Here is a 17645-nt window from a genome sequence, read left to right on the forward strand (position 1 = left end):
AATGTGGAAGCAACCCAATTGCCCATCAGCAGACAACTGGATTAAGAAGATGAGCCCTATGTCACTCCAGATTTTAGCTTGCAGGCACTTTTCAGATTGCTGCACAGAAAGAGGAAATCCAAGTAAAACACCCAGGTCTAACTGAGTTGGGCTAAGAGATCAGGACTGTGGGAGTCCAGAAATGCAGGTGAAATTTGTGAGGCAAAGTGCCAGAGAGGAGGCAGTTCTACAACGAAAGAGCCCCAGAAACCAACACGTGGGCACTCTTCAGTCCTTCACTGAATAACAGCTGTTCACATGTAAAGTGATACCTCATGACACAAGGCAAAGAAAGCTGTGAGACGAGCCATTTCCAGAGACAGTGATACATACGACTTGAATGATGGTCCACTGAATTATGTGAGTGAAAAACAGAAAGCCAATCTTAAAAAGTTACAAGCTTTCTTATCTATATAACATTCTTGAAATGACAGAATTTTAGAAATGGAGGACAAATTAGTGGTTGCCAGGATGTAGAAATGGAGGGTGAATAGGCATAGTTATAAAATGATGGGCAATACAAGGAATTCTTGTGGTAATACAATTGTTCAGTACCTTGACTAAGGCAGTGGATATATGAACCTACATAGGTGATAAACTGTATAGAAATAAATATACACACCTAAGTGAGTACAGCACAGCTGATGTGGAACTCCCAGAAACAGAGGGCCAAGTGCATTCCTTGCAGTATGCCATTTTATGTAAGGGACATGAATATTACCAAATTCTTAGATCCTCGAGGACTACTGGAACCAATACCCTGTGGATACCTAGGGATGACTATATAATTAAAACTGGAGAAATCTGAATAGGATCAGTGAATTGAATCAATGTCAATATCCTGGTTTTGATATTTATACTACATTTTTGCAAAATGTTGCTTTAGCGGGGAAATGAGAAAAGTGCCCAGAGATCTCTCTGCATTACTTCTTATAACTCCATCTGAATCTATAATTATCTCAATGAAGTTTTCAATTTAAAAAAATACTTCAAATGAATCAAGCTGGCATGCAAGTAACTTATTTAACTACCTGTCACAATAAAATTCAACATATAAAAATTAGATAATCCTGGAACTGTTACTGCTCTCCAACTGTTACTGTGTCCAACTCTGTGCGACCCCATAGACGGCAGCCTACCAAGCTCCCTTGTCCTTGGGATTCTCCAGGTAAGAACACTGGAGTGGGTTGCCATTTCCTTCTCCAATGCATGAAAGTGAAAAGTGAAAGTGAAGTCGCTCAGTCGTGTCCGACTCTGTGCGACCCCATAGATGGCAGCCCACCAGGCTCCACCGTCCATGGGATTTTCCAGGCAAGAATACTGGAGTGGGGTGCCATTGCCTTCTCCGAATCCTGGAACCCTCCTATACTATTCAGTTCAGTTCAGTTCAGTCGCTCAGTCATGTCCAACATTTTGCGACCCCATGGACTGCAGCACCTCAGGCCTCCCTGTCCGTCACCAACTCCCAGAGTTTACCCAAACTCATGTCCACCGAGTCGGTCATGCCATCCAACCATCTCATCCTCTGTCATCCCCTTCTCCTCCTACCTTCAATCTTTCCCAGCAGCAGGGTCTTTTCCAATGAGTCAGCTCTTCACATCAGGTGGCCAAAGTATTGGAGTTTCAGCTTTAACATCAGTCGTTCCAATGAACACTCAGGACTGATCTTTTTTAGAATGGACTGGTTGGATCTCTTTGTAGTCCAAGGGACTCTCAAGAGTCTTCTCTAACACCACAGTTCAAAAGCATCAATTCTTCAGTGCTCAGCTTTCTTTATAGTCCAACTCTCATATCCATATATATTTATATCAAACTGAGATGATGAATGGAAACTAAACTTATTGCTGTAAGTTTGAAACTTGTCAATTAAAAAAAAAATTAGATAATCCTGGAATCCTCCTATACTGTTGGTGGGAATGTAAACTAGTACAGCCACTATGCAGAACAGTATGGTGGTTCCTTAAGAAACTAAAAATAGAATTACCATATGACCCAACAATCCCACTACTGGGCATATACCCAAAGAAAACAATAATTCAAAAAGATATATGCTCCCCAATGTTCACTGCAGCACTATTTACAATAGCCAGGACAAGGAAGCAACCCAAATGTCCATCAACAGAGTAATGGATAAAGAAGATGTGAAACATATATACAATGGAATGTTATTCAACAATGAAAAAGAACAAAATAATGCCTTTTGCAGCAAGTTGGGGGGCCTTAGAGATTATCACACTGAGTGAAGTCAGACAACAGAAAGACAAATATCATATGATATTGGTTATATGTGGAATCTTAAAAAAAGGGTATAAGTGACCTTATTTACAAAACAGAAGTAGAGTCAAAGATACAGAAAAGAAACTTAGAGTTACCAGAGGATAAGGGGAAGGGAGGGATAAATTGGGAGATTGGGATTGACATATACATACTGTGCATTGCGTACTAAGTTGCCTCAGTCATGTCTGACTCTTTGAGACCCTATGGACTATAGCCCACCAGGCTCCTTTATCCATGGGATTCTCCAGGCAAGAACACTGAAGTGGGCTGCCATCCCCTCCTCCAGGGGATCTTACCAACCCAGGGATCAAACCCAGGTCTCCCACATTACAGGCGGATTCTTTACCATCTGAGCCACCAGGGAAGCCCATATATATACTATTATATGTAAAACAGAAAACAATTAGAACCTGCTGTATAGCATAGGGAGCCCTACTCAGTACCCTGTAATGGTCTATATGGGAAAAGAATCTAAAAAGGAGTGGGTGTATATATATATATACATATAAACTAATTCACTCCACTGTACAGCAGAAAGTATCACAACATTGTAAATCAACTACATTCCCATTAAAAACTTTTAAAGATTATATAATTCTCACAATGTTTGAAAAATTTTTGAAAAAATTCAACACACATTCACACTAAAAACTCTTAGCAAACTAGAAAAAGCAGCAACTTCCTTGACCTCATAGAGGACAAATACCAAAAAACCTACAGTGAAAAGATACTCAAAAACATTTAAAAAATGTAAATTAAAACTACAATGAGACAGTACTTCATATCCATTACGATAGATATTATGAAAACAACAAACAAAAACAGGTTGATAAGGATGTGGAAAAATGGGAAAACTTGTACATTACTAGTGGGAATGTAAAATGGTGCTGTTGCTATGGAAAACAGTATGCAGTTCCTCAAAAAATTAAACATAGAATGATCAGGTGATCTAGCAATTCCACTTCTGGATATATACAAAACTACTGAAAGTTGGGATTCAAACAATATTTGTACATCAATGTTTACAGCAGCATTATTCACTAGTCAAAAGATGGGAACAACCCAAACATCCATCAGTAGATGAATGAAGAAAGAAAATTGGTATATAAACAATATGAGAGAATATTATTTAGCCTCAAAAAAAAGCATGAAATTCTGACACACACTACAACATGGATGAATCTTGAAGACACTATGCTAGATGAAATGACTCAGAAACAAAAGGATAAGTAAGCATTATACGATCCCACTTATATAAGGTGCCTAAAGTAGCAGTGAGTGATCCAAGATCACGGAAGATAGTGACTGCAGCCATGAAATTAAAGACTCTTGCTCCTTAGAAGAGAAGCTATGACCAACCTAGACAGCATATTAAAAGGCAGAGGACATTACTTTGCCAACAAAGGTCCATATAGTCAAAGCTATGGTTTTTCAGCAGTCATATATGGATATGAGAATTGGAGCATAAAGAAGGCTGAGCGCCAAAGAATTGATGCTTTTGAACTGAAGTGTTGGAGAAGACTCTTGAGACTCCCTTGGACTGCAAGGAGATCCATCCATCCTAAAGGAAATCAGTCCTAAATATTGACTGGAAGAACTGATGCTGAAGCTGAAACTCCAAATCTTTGGCCACCTGATGCAAAGAACTGACTTACTGGACAAGACCCTGATGCTGGGAAGATTGAAGGCAGGAGGAGACGGGGATGACAGAAGATGAGATAGTTGGATGGCATCAGACTCAACAGACATGGGTTTGAACAAGCTCCAGGAGATGGTGATGGACAGGGAGGCCTGGCATACCGCAGTCCATGGGGGTCACAGGGAGTCAGACACAACTGAGCAACTGAACTGAAAGCAGTCACTTTCCTAGAGACAGAAGTAGAATGTTGGTTGCCAGGGACTGGGAGGGACGGGTTATAGAGTGGGGTATTATTGTTTAATAGGTACAGAGTTTCAGTTTGGGAAGATGAAAATGTTTGGAGACAAATAGAGGTGATGTCTGCACAATTTCAATGTACTTAAAATGCCTTTGAACCATACAGTTAAAAAGGTTAAAATAGTATATTTTATATTATATATATGTTGCCACGACAACAACAACAAAAAACTAATACATTAACACACACACAGACACACACACACACACACACCCTATAGTCAACATCATACTTACTAGAAAAGACTGAACATTTCTCCCTAAAATTTGACACAAGGACACCCACTCTCATGACTTCTATTCAACACTGTACAGCATCCTAGCTAATGAAATGAGGCAAGAAAAAGAACTATTGAACAGAAGGCACAGACATTGTAAAGGAAAAAAGTAAATTGCTTTTATTTACAGACATGATGGCATACACAAAAAAATTTTGAAGAAGCTACCAAATAACCACTAGAGTTAATAACTCAGTTTAGCAAAGTCATAAAAAAATCAATTGATTCTACATATTAGCAGTGATCAACTGGAAATTTAAATGTTAACATACAATACCATTTGCTAAAGCTTTTGACTGTGTAGATCACAATAAACTGGAAAATTCAAGAGATGGGAATACCAAACTACCTTACCTGCCTCCTGAGAAACCTGTATGCAGGTCAAAAAGCAACAGTTAGAACCAGACATGGAACAACAGACTGGTTCCAAATAGGGAAAGGAGTACATCAAGGCTGTATAATGTCACCCTGCTTATTTAATTTCTATGCAGAGTACATCACAAGAAATGCCGGGCTGGATGAAGCACAAGCTGGAATCAAGATTGCCGGGAGAAATATCAATCACCTCAGATATGCAGATGACACCACCCTTATGGCAGAAAGTGAAGAAGAACTAAAAAGCCTTCTGATGAAGGTGAAAGAGGAGAGTGAAAAAGCTGGCTTAAAACTCAACATTCAAAAAACGAAGATCATGGCATCCAGTCCCATCACTTCACGGCAAATGAGGGGGGATAAAGTGGAAACAGTGACAGATTTTATTTTCTTAGGCTTCAAAATCACTGTGGATGGTGACTACAGCCATGAAATTAAAAGACACTTGTTCCTTGGAAGAAAAGCTATGATAAACCTAGACAGCATATTAAAAAGCAGCGACATTACTTTGCCAAAAAAGGTCCATCTAGTCAAAGCTATGGTTTTTCCAACAGTCATGCATGGATGTGAGAGTCGGACCACAAAGAAGGCTGAGCACTGAAGAATTGATGCTTTGGAACTGCGGTGTTGGAGAAGACTCTTGAAAGTCCCTTGGACTGTAAAGAGATCAAACAAGTCAATCCCAAATGAAATCAATCCTGAATATTCATTGGAAGGACTGATGCTGAAGCTGAAGCTCCAATACTTTGGCCATCTGATGCAAAGACATGACTCATTAGAAAAGACTCTGATGCTGGAAAAGATTGAAGACAGAAGGAGAAGGGGATGACAGAGGATGAGATGGTGGGATGGTGGCATCACCAACTCAATGGACATGAGTTTGATCAAGCTCTGGAAGATGGTGAAGGACAGGGAAGCCTGGCGTGCTGTAGTCCATGGGGTTACAAAAAGTCGGACCAACAATAACCATCTGCAATAGCATTGAAAGTGAAAGTGAGTTCCCAACCTTGAACCCCCCTCCCACCACCCTCCCCATATCATCTCTCTGGGTCATCCCAGTGCACCAGCCCCAAGCATCCTGTATCCTGTATCAAACCTAGACTAGCGATTCATTTCTTACATGATAGTATACATCATGTACACCTGTGGTGGATTCATGTCAATGTATGGCAAAACCAATACAGTATTGTAAAGTAAAAAAAAGAGAGAAAGAAAGAAAGTGAAAGTGATAGTGAAGTCGCTCAGTTGTGTCCGACTCTTTGCGACCACATGGACCGTAGCCTACCAGGCTCGTCCCTCCATGGGATTCTCCAGGCAAGAGTACTGGAGTGGGTTGCCATTTTCCTTCTCCAGGCGATCTTCCCGACCCAGGGATTGAACCCGGGTCTCCCGCATTCCAGGTGGATGCTTTAACCTCTAAGCCACCAGGGAAGCCACCTGCAATAGCATTAGAAAACATAAAATACACTGGACACTGGAATAAATTTACTGAAACACATGGCAGACCTCTGTACTACGAACTAAAGAATACCACTGAGAGAAATTAAAGAAAATATTTTAAAATTAAGAAATATACCATGGTGATATATTGAAATGCTCAATATTTTAAGTTATCAATTCTCTGCAGACATTGATCTTAAACATGTCTTTAACATACTTCCAGTCAAAATCTCAGGATCAGGATTTTTTTTAATGAACAAACTAATTTTAAAATGAACATGGAAACACAAAGGTGACAGAGTAGCCAAAATAATCTTGAAAATGACAAAATTGGAAGACTCACATCACACTTCAGTGTGCAACAGCAATGTCCAGGTTATAGGAAATCCTACAGGATAAAGAAGTTTATATGTGTGTGGTGTGCGCACATCCAAGGATATACTACCTCAGGATGTAAAGTAAACTACTAACTGGGAGCCACGTCCAAAAAAGCCATTGCCACTGCTTGTGAACCTTGAGTGAGCAAAGGCTGTGTCTGCTTTCATTCATCATTACATTTCCAAAAACAGCAGACGACCTGGCACAAGGCAAGTGCTTATTTGTCAAGTAACTGGAAGAATGTTGGGGAAAAGCAGGGAAGAAACCAACACTAAATTTCCCTTACCTCACAATTTTCCTTTGGCATCTACAGAATCCTAAATAAAACCTTGTAACTTTCTCAAGATAAGACAATCTTACTAGGGGAGTCATTTATAAAACCTAAAACTCTTGTGCGTGATAAGTCGCGTCAATCATGCCCGACTTTGCAACCCTATGGACTGTAGCCCACCAGGCACCTCTGTCCATGGAACTCTCCAGGCAAGAATACTGGAGAAGGTTGCCATGCCCTTCTCCAGGGGATCATTCCAACCCAGGGATCAAAGCTGCATCTCATATCTCCTGCAATAGCAGGAGGGTTCTTTACCACTAGTGCCACCTGGGAAGCTATGTAAACTCTAGGAAGTTCTAACTTTAAAGCCCATAACTGGGAAGCCAAAAATGATTACTCAAGAGCCTCCTCTAGTGGTACCCTTTTCACAGCTGACACCCTCCTCCCCCAACTCCCCCACAGAAGGAGCTGGAAGTGGTATCTTCCATCATTGCCTCCCACTCAGCAGAATTTTACTTTCCAACTCCTAACCTTACAGCCAGTCTACCTTTCCACTGGTAAAATTACCAGTGTGAAACAAGTGAGGTTAAACCAGGAGACCGCAAAAAGGGGACTTTATTATCTTCTAATATATGACAGAAATCATTAACCCTGTCATCACACATTCTGTTAGGCTAGAGCTGAAACCTTGCTGTAAGAAAGCCAGCTGTAGGATAAGAATGAAGCCACAAAATACTACTACTGCAGCTTTTGGTTTTTGCATGAGATATAATAAGCTTTTTGTTAATGAAACATCTCAAGATTGAACCATGATGATATCAATGTTCCTGGGGTTCCCTAGCCTATCTCATCAATTATCTCAACACGCCTATGAAGATAAGAGCAGAGTGAAGTGGGTATAACAGAGCCCAAGCCAAGGGCAGGAATAAGGAGAGGAAAAGGGATTGCTATAAAACAGACATCTTTTCCATCAAGTCTCTTTAAAATCAAATACTTGTTTCCCAAGTCTAAAAAAGAAAAAGAACAAAGAATAAGAGCTTGTGAAGACATTCCGAGGCTACTCTCCCAGCCAGCAAGCCCCACAAAAATGAAAATTTGACCTATCTTTTATTATCTATTTTGTAAGAATTCTAAACCAAAGAGTAAACCCACCAAAATGTTCACCTCACTTCCTGTTTCAGAATTCCTTTCTCTTCCCCTCTCTACTTTATGAAGATGTGCATAGCCAAAGATTACCACACATCTAGCCTATATGAATATACCATGTTATCACATCTCTCCTAATTCTTTCAAACATTCAGATGAATTATGTTTATTGTACCTCCCTTCAATGTGTTAGAATATGGTTGTATTTTCAAAACTAAAATCCAACAACCTCCATATTTGTGCTTTTTTTTTTAAGTCCTTTTGCAGAAGTGGAAACTGTTGTGCTTTACTAACCATCTTCATTTATGGTTAAGTGGTTAAAGAAACAGGGGAAACAAAGATTCTGATTTTAGCAATGACTGAACATGAAAGTAAAGGTACAGGAAGTAAATGTTCTCCAAAGAGGCAAAAAAATGAGAGATGACTACAGAATGAGATCTCCTAGCGATAGCCAAAGGTGCAGACACATAAACCGGATCAAGTGCCTGATATAAATTAGATGCTAAGTAAGCATACATTGGTCTCAGAAATACCAATTAGCTGATGAACAAAGAAAAAGAATAGTTTGAGTTTCTTTTGCATTTTTAAAATGTACAAGTTTCAAGAACTTAAAAGAGAAAAACAAATATCATATATTTACATGTATATGTGGAATCTAGAAAAATGGCTCAAATGAACCCATCTGCAAAGCAGATATAGAGACAAAGACACAGAGAACAAACATATAGACACCAAGAGGGGAAAGGGTGGATGGGATGAATTGGGAGATTGGGCCTGACATATATACACTATTATGTATAAAACAGAAAACTAAGGAGAACCTACTGCATAGCACAGGAAACTCTACTCAATGCTCTGCAGTTACAAAGAGGGGATATATATGTATGTATAGCTGACTCACTCTCCTATAGAGCAGAAACTAACACAACATTGTAAAGCAGCTAACCGCCAATAAAAATGTTTTTAATAATTTAGAAAGAAAGATAAAAGAACTTCAAGAATCTCTATCATTCCCTTTTTAAAAACTGAACAGTAATCATTTATTAGATTTGCTAGGACTGGAAGAAACACAAGCTGGAATCAAGATTGCCGGGAGAAATATCAATAACCTCAGATATGCAGATGACACCACCCTTATGGCAGAAAGTGAAGAGGAACTAAAAAGCCTCTTGATGAAAGTAAAAGTGGAGAGTGAAAAAGCTGGCTTCAAGCTCAACATTCAGAAAACAAAGATCATGGCATCCGGTCCCATCACCCCATGGGAAATAGATGGGGAAACAGTGGAAACAGTGTCAGACTTTATTTTGGGGGGCTTCAAAATCACTGCAGATGGTGACTGCAGCCATGAAATTAAAAGATGCTTACTCCTTGGAAGAAAAGTTATGACCAACCTAGATAGTATATTCAAAAGCAGAGACATTACTTTGCCAACTAAGGTCTGTCTAGTCAAGGCTATGGTTTTTCCTGTGGTCATGTATGGATGAGAGAGTTGGACTGTGAAGAAGGCTGAGCGCCGAAGCATTGACGCTTTTGAACTGTGGTGTTGGAGAAGACTCTTGAGAGTCCCTTGGACTGCAAGGAGATCCAACCAGTCCATTCTGAAGGAGATCAACCCTCGGATTTCTTTGGAAGGACTGATGCTAAAGCTGAAACTCCAGTACTTTGGCCACCTCATGCGAAGAGTTGACTCATTGGAGAGAAGACTTTGATGCTGGGAGGGATTGGGGGCAGGAGGAGAAGGGGACGAGGAGAATGAGATGGCTGGATGGCATCACTGAATTGATGGATGCGACTCTGAGTGAACTCTGGGAGTTGGTGACGGACAGGGAGGCCTGGCGTGCTGCGATTCATGGGGTCGCAAAGAGTCAGACACGACTGAGCGACTGAACTGAACTGAACTGAAATCTATAAATGTAAAACAGGCATTCAGAGGCATTAATAAACATCAGAGTAAAAGAGAGGACCAAGAAAAGAAAAGAACAGTTTGACCTTTAAGGCAGTGTAACTACTTATTCAACTCCTGCTGCTGCTGCTGCTAAGTTGCTTCAGTCGTGTCCAACTCTGTGCGACCCCGTAGACGGCAGCCCACCAGGCTCCCCCATCCCTGGGATTCTCCAGGCAAGAACACTGGAGTGGGTTGCCATTTCCTTCTCCAATTCAACACCTATTATCCTAAAATTCTTACTAAGATAATAAACCTCTGCCACCACTTCCTCACAGAGAAAATTTGTTATGGCTACAGGGAAGTCTGAAGCTTGTTGATCAGTCAAGGACTAAAACTGATGCAGTCCATGGGGTAGCAAAGAGTCAGACACGACTGAGCAACGAACTGAACTGAAAACTGATCTCATTACATCCAATATTTTGAGTTTGCCAAATAAAGAAGTGATTGGCAAGCCATAAGGCCAGATGACAAGAGCCACCTTCATGACATCAGTGAAGGTGGATAACTAGGGAAAGGTTTAGGACTAGAACAAAAGGATTTGGTTGAAAGAAAATCGAAACTAGAAAACAGACAACTTCATCAATAATTAAGTCAAGGAAGAAGCAAGACAACTGATTAGGAAAATTTATTACAGAAAGGCTTACCAGGTGGCGCATTTGCCCCCCAGTGCAGGAGATGCAAGAGATGTGGGTTCAATCCCTGGGTCAGGAAGATCTCCTGGAGTAGGAAATGGCAACCCACTCCAGTATTCCTGCCTGGAAAATTCCATGGACAGAAAAGCGTGTCGGGCTACAGTTCACAGGGCTGCAAAGAATCAAACATGACTGAGCACGCCCACATATTACAGAAACTGACAGTTCACAATGTTTCCAAGAAAATGAGTCTTCATGCCCAATGACTGGAAGCGCAAGAAGGAAATGTTACCAGTTATATGTTTAGAATGTGCACTCTTCAATAGACTGAAGATAACTAAATTAGGGGCAAGAGTTCAGATTATGAGTAGAAGTATTAGTGGGAATTAAAAGTAAAAACGAGCAACTTATTGTTTTAAGTTATTAAGCTGAGTCAAACAGCACTGAGCAATGAGATTCTGATTTGTCAAATAACCTACCTAGAGATGATTTCTGTCACTGAGATCGATTCACTTTATGCATTAAATAATGTTTGCACCCTAACATGCTAACTAATCATGCCTTCAACTGCAGTCACAGCCCATGAGAAATAAAAGTAAAAACTAAGAAATCTACAATCCTGTCCTCTTCCCTATTTTACCTCACCTCATCCTATTCCTGCTGGTGGTGGGTTGAAAGATAGAAATGGAAGTTATCTCTGAGTGAAAGCTAGGAAACTTTTTGTTTAGACCACTTAAAACTTATTTTAACACACTTACCCACATCTCCATAAACATACAGGCCCCTTGGAGGTTTGCTCCTTGAAAAAAGCTGCAAATTAAGAAAAAATTATAAATCTCCAATGTGGAAGTAAATGAATATCATCATACACATTGTGTTCCTAACCAAGCTATATATATAGGAGTGAAACAGGCTACTGCACACAGTAAGTACAAAAAACTTGATATAAAAGGCTATGATGCCCCACTTAGATTTTAACATAGAAGGCAAGAATCAGTAACTCAGAGCAAAGCTCTGAAGTCACACAACTTAAGTTTACACCTCCTTCACCATTTACAAACCATGTAATCGTCCCATTCGTTTACAAATGGGCTTCCCAAACAATGACGCCTAGTTCATTCCCAGCAAGCAAGAGATTGGAAGACTTTTTATGGAGAAACTAAATGGTTTCCAGAAAAAAAGGCACTTCTGTGTTGGTTTCTCCCAAAGAAAGAACAGGATCCCTATCAGATCACCTTACAGTAAAGTATGCTAGTCAACAAATTTCTTAAGATGCAGCCTTCAATCAGCTCATTAGTATCTGAAATGACACTAAAATGATTTGACAGCTTAGAATCAACAGAAATTGGAAGGAAAAAAACTCTCATTACGAAAGTTGGAGACCACAGTAAATACACAGAGGAAACAGAGATTACACAAACTGCAAAGGGGAACTTCAAAATAAGACTGTAACCAGTATAATTAATATGCTGAAGAAAATAAGTTACCAAAACTATAAAGCAAGAACAAAATGCGATTTTTAAAAGGAATATTTTTTACCCCCCACCTAAAAGGAATGTTAAGAACAAAAGAGAGTACTTTGAAATTTAACATACAGTACCAGAAATAAAACAAATGGTAACAATAAGAGATGGAAAATATAAGAAAATTATGGGATTAATTCAGGAGGTCCAAGAGCTAACCAAAAGGAATTCCAGAAAGGGAAAAGATAAAAAAGAGAAAAGGAAATTATCTAAGATTTTTCTCAGATCTGAAGGATGAAATTTCAAGATGAAGAGGACAGAGTAAGCGTCCAACACAACGAGAGAAGTAAGACCCATGCCAAGTCACAAGAGCCTCCCAGGTGGCGCTGGTGGCAAAGATCCTGCCTGCCAATGCAGGAGACAGAGACACCAGTTCAGTCCCTGGGTTGGGAAGACCCCCTGGAGGTGGGCCTGGCAACCCACTCCAGTTTTCTTGCCTGGAGAATCCCATGGACAGAGGAGGCTGGTGGGCTATAGTCCATGAGGTCACAAAGAGTTGGACATGACTGAAGCAACTCAGCTTACTCTCGCTCACCAAGTCATAATCCTGAAATTTCTGACACAAGTAAAATAAAGAAAATCTTACAAAACACCCAAGGAGAGGCAGTGGAGGAGGGAGGTGGTAGAGACAAGTCATAAAAAACTGATAAAACTTGAATAAAATTTGAGAGACAATGATTTCCAATCTAACCATCAAGTGTGAAAATGGAAATTGACATTCCATATTTACAAGGTCTTAAAAATTCCTCCCCAACAGAAATATGAACACCTGCTGCTGCTGCTGCTGCTGCTACGTCACTTCAGTTGTGTCCGACTCTGTGCCCCACAGACGGAAGCCCACCAGGCTCCCCCGTCCCTGGGATTCTCCAGGCAAGAAAGTGTTCTTTTCCAGTGCATGAAAGTAAAAAGTGAAAGTGAAGTCACTCAGTTGTGTCCAACTCTCAGTGACCCCATGGACTGCAGCCCACCAGGCTCCTCCGTCCATGGGATGAACACCTAGGCTCCATGAAACAGAGGGGACCCTGTGAAGAACACCCTGATAAGATAAAGAGTTGCTCTAGAACCACAGCGGCACAAGTGGGACAAGAAAGCAATCAAGTACCGACCAAAACAGGAGGATGAAGGCCTCAAAAAAGATACAAAATGGAACTTCTCTTTGCCTAACATTATTATCAACACAAATTACCATTCTAAATTTTGTTCCACTTAGAAGAGTAACCTTCAAACACTATGACAGTTCCCTAGACACCTATGTAAAAACCGAGGTGCGCCAGATCCAAGAGAGTACAGAGAGGATAAAAACAGACAGGGGGCTTCCCAGGTGGCTCAGTACTAAAGAATCCACCTGCCAAAACAGAAGACGCAGGTTTGATACCTGGAAGATCCCCTAGGGAAGGAAATGGCAACCCATTCCAGTATTCTTGCCTGGGAAATCCCCCGGACAAAGGAGGCTGGCGGGCTACAGTCCATTCGGTGTCAAAGAGTCGGACATGACTTAATGACTAAACAGCAACAAAAGCAGAAGGAAGCAAAGGTTATGCCATTTAGCATCAACCACAGCAGTAGATAATTTGACAGAGAACATTTGCAAAAGCTAGATTTCAGGATCTTTTATAACGCTTTTGTTTTTTAATATGTGGATTCACTCCGGTATGCCTCAGAAACCTCTCTGGCTCTCTTGTCTCTTAGCTTTCTCTATAAATCCAGGCCCTGACTTGATCAGCCCCTTCACCACAGTTTAGGCATAAGAATCTGCTTTGCTTTGATTCTGCCAACTGGATGCCTTCCCTGTGTTCTTCTGCACATTAACTCTCCATCTATTCTTAAATCTCAACAGAAAGAAGAAACTACTCCTGCCAAAACTCCTTAATTTGCCTTGTTTTAATATCTTACATGAACCATTCTTATACATTGGTTATTCTATTTTCAACTTTTCAGAAAAAAGCCAATATGATCCTCAATAATTTTAAAACAGCTTCAAATTAGAAAACTTACAACATACAACCTAATAATCTCTAAGTACATTTTATATATTAGAAATCTTTTGAAAGCAACTTTCGCATAAAGTAACTGGCAATGTCACAGATTGATTACTTCCTCACAACATATTTTGCTGTGATTCAAACAGATTCAAGGGATTAGATCTGACAGACAGAGTGCCTGAAGAACTATGGATGGAGCTTCATGACACTGTACAGAAGGCAGATTAAGACCATCCCCAAAAAAAGAAACGCAAAAAGGCAAAATGGTCGTCTGAGGAGGCCTTATAAATAGCTGAGAAAGAAGAGAAGCTAAAAGCAAAGGACAAAAGGAAAGATATACTCATTTGAATATAGACTTTCAAAGAATAAGATGGAGAAGAAAGCCTTCCTCAGTGACCAATGCAAAGAAATAGAGGGAAACAACAGAATGGGAAAGACTAGAGATCTCTTCAAGAAAATCAGTGACACCAAGGGAACATTTCATGCAAAGATGGGCATAATAAAGGACAGAAATGGTACAGACCTAACAGAAGCAGAAGATATTAAGAGGTGGCAAGAATACACAGAAGAACTATACAAAAAAAGATCTTCATGATCCAGATAACCACGATGGTGTGATCACTCACCTAGAGCCAGACATTCTGGAATGTGAAGTCAAGTGGGCCTTAGGAAGCATCACTACAAACAAAACTAGTTGAAGTGATGGAATTCCACTTGAGCTATTTCAAATCCTACAAGATGATGCTGTTAAAGTGCCGCATTCAGAATGCCAGCAAATTTGGAAAACTTAGCAGTGGCCATAAAACTGGAAAAGGTCAGTTTTCATTCCAAAAAAAGGCAATGCCAAAGAATGTTCAAACTACCACACAATTGCACTCAACTCACAGGCTAGCAAAGTAATGCTCAAAATTCTCCAAGCCAGGCTTCAACAGTACATGAACTGTGAAATTTCAGGTGTTCAAACTGGATTTAGAAAAGGCAGAGGAACCAGAGATCAAGGTGCCAACATCCGTTGGATCGTTGAAAAAGCAACAGTTCCAGAAAAACATCTGCTTCTGCTTTATTAACTATGCCAAAGCCTTTGACTGTGTGGATCACAACAAACTGTGGAAAATTCTGAAAGAGATGGGAATACCAGACCACCTGACCTGCCTCTTGAGAAATCTGTATGCAGGTCAGGAAGCAACAGTTAGAACTAGACATGGAACAACAGATTGATTCCAAATAGGAAAAGGAGTACGTCAAGGTTGTATACTGTAACCCTGCTTATTTAACTTATATGCAGAGTACATCATGAGAAACGCTGGGATGGAAGAAGCACAAGCTGGAATCAAGATTGCCGGGAGAAATATCAACCTCAGATACGCAGATGACACCACCCTTATGGTAGAAAGTAAACAACTAAAAAGCCTCTTGATGAAAGTGAAAGAGGAGAGTGAAAAAGTTGGTTTAAAACTCAACATTTAGAAAACGAAGATCACGGCATCCAGTCCCATCAGTTCATGGCAAATAGATGGGAAAACAATGGAAACAGTGAGAGACTTTAGTTTTTTGGGCTCCAAAATCACTGCAGATGGTGACTGCAGCCATGAAATTAAAAGACGCTTGCTCCTTGGAAGAAAAGCTACGACCAACCTAGACAGCATATTAAAAAGCAGAGACATTACTTTGCCAACAAAGGTCCATCTAGTCCAAGCTATGTTTTCTCTAATAGTCATGTATGGATGAGAGAGTTGGACTATAAAGAAAGCTGAGCGCCAAATAGTTGATGCTTTTGAACTGTAGTGTTGGAGAAGACTCTCCCTTGGACTGCAAGATCAAACCAGTCAATCTTAAAGGAAATCAGTCCTGAATAGTCATTGGAAGGACTGATGCTGAAGCTGAAACTCTAATACTCTGGCCACCTGATGCAAAGAACTGACTTATTGGAAAAGACCCTGATGCTGGGAAAGATCGAAGGCAGGAAAAGAAGGGGATGACAGACGATAAGATGGTTGGACGGCATCAACGACTTGATGGACGTTGAGTTTGAGCAAGCTTCTGGAGTTAGTGATGAACAGCGAAGCCTGGCATGCTGCAGTCCATGGCATCGCAAAGAGTTGGACATGACTGAGCAACTGAACTGAACTGGACTGAACATAATTTGCAGAAATTGTGCAGGGTCTAGTCAGAATATAATCAACATGTGCTTAATCAGTGAAATTCAAGGCAAAAATTTAACAAAGATGGGGAGGGGGGGAGGATGACATGGCAAGAACTCAATGCTGCTAAAAAAAACCCACATATATATGCATATATGTGTTAATACAAATATATGTGTGTATATATATATATATACACATATATATCTCACTTGGGCCTCTCTTCTTTTTTACCCAAACTTAATATATTTTTGAAAAAGCAGTTTGGCAAATATTATACTGCACTATTGGAGAAGGAAATGGCAACCCACTCCAGTATTCTTGCCTGGAGAATGCCATGAACAGAGTAGCCTGGCAGGCTACAGTCCATCGGGTTGCAAGAGTCGGACACGACTTAGCAACTAAACCACCACCACCACCACCACCATCATAGTACATTATATATTACATATATAATTTATATTATATTTAAGGCAACATTTAGAAGATGATAAAGAGGTACCAGATGGTTATATAGTACCAAAGGAAAAGATTCTCAAACATGTGAAATCACAGATATCTAGTATAGCATAAATACTATTTAAGATGCAGATTTTACTCCAAAGAAAGATTTTACTCCCAAGAAGTTGATAAACACAATGGATACTCCCCTAATGATAAATGTTAGATATCACCCATCTAAACTGTATTATATGCACCAAGTATTTTTACTTGGAGAGGCAGGCTGATTTTCTCCTAATAAAATTTCAGTCTTCCAAAAATTATTGAAATTATTTCAAAGGATTAAAAATCTATATTTTAATGGAAAAGTCAGAGGATTGAATGGAGAACAGTAAAACTATTTACAAGGCTGTAAAATGGGTCCTAAAGAAGTTTCTAAGTTCTTTATTCATCGTAGTGAATTCAGGGAGAGTTAGGTTCACAGTTTCTTCAAAATAACTACACAGGAACCCACATCATTTATATGCTTCTCATTTACATTTTCTCACAATTTACCCTATTTTTCAGGTCCATTAAATTCCCTTTCTCAATGTTTTAATTTCCTGTAACGTGTTCTTATGTCTCAGAGCACGCCACCCTGGCTTAGGTCCTAGGTGCTGGGTGCTGGGATGCGCCACATGCTCCCATCCCCCAACAAGCCTCCGCTGTCCTGCTCTCTACCCTGGGGGGAAACCTTGCTGGCTGGCTGCTAGCTGGCTGCTAGCTGGGTTCAGCCTCTGGGAGGCGCTGCTTGTAGGAGACAGGAGGAAGGGGGTGGAGAGAAAGCCTGGTCGTTCTCTCCTGC

At 40.2% G+C, this 17645-nt stretch overlaps 1 protein-coding gene across 2 annotated transcripts in view; it reads right to left on the reverse strand.

Moving 5' to 3' along the window:
- Positions 1-17645, reverse strand: part of AFG1L (AFG1 like ATPase) — a 195694-nt gene that overhangs the window by 136158 nt on the left and 41891 nt on the right. For both annotated transcript variants that reach the window (XM_068985371.1, XM_068985370.1), the window contains exon 3: positions 11473-11524. In XM_068985371.1, the coding sequence (XP_068841472.1) occupies positions 11473-11524 (52 nt within the window). The remainder of the gene's footprint in view (positions 1-11472; positions 11525-17645) is intronic.

Source organism: Capricornis sumatraensis, chromosome 13 (assembly GCF_032405125.1).
Source record: "Capricornis sumatraensis isolate serow.1 chromosome 13, serow.2, whole genome shotgun sequence".
Taxonomy (NCBI): domain Eukaryota; kingdom Metazoa; phylum Chordata; class Mammalia; order Artiodactyla; family Bovidae; genus Capricornis; species Capricornis sumatraensis.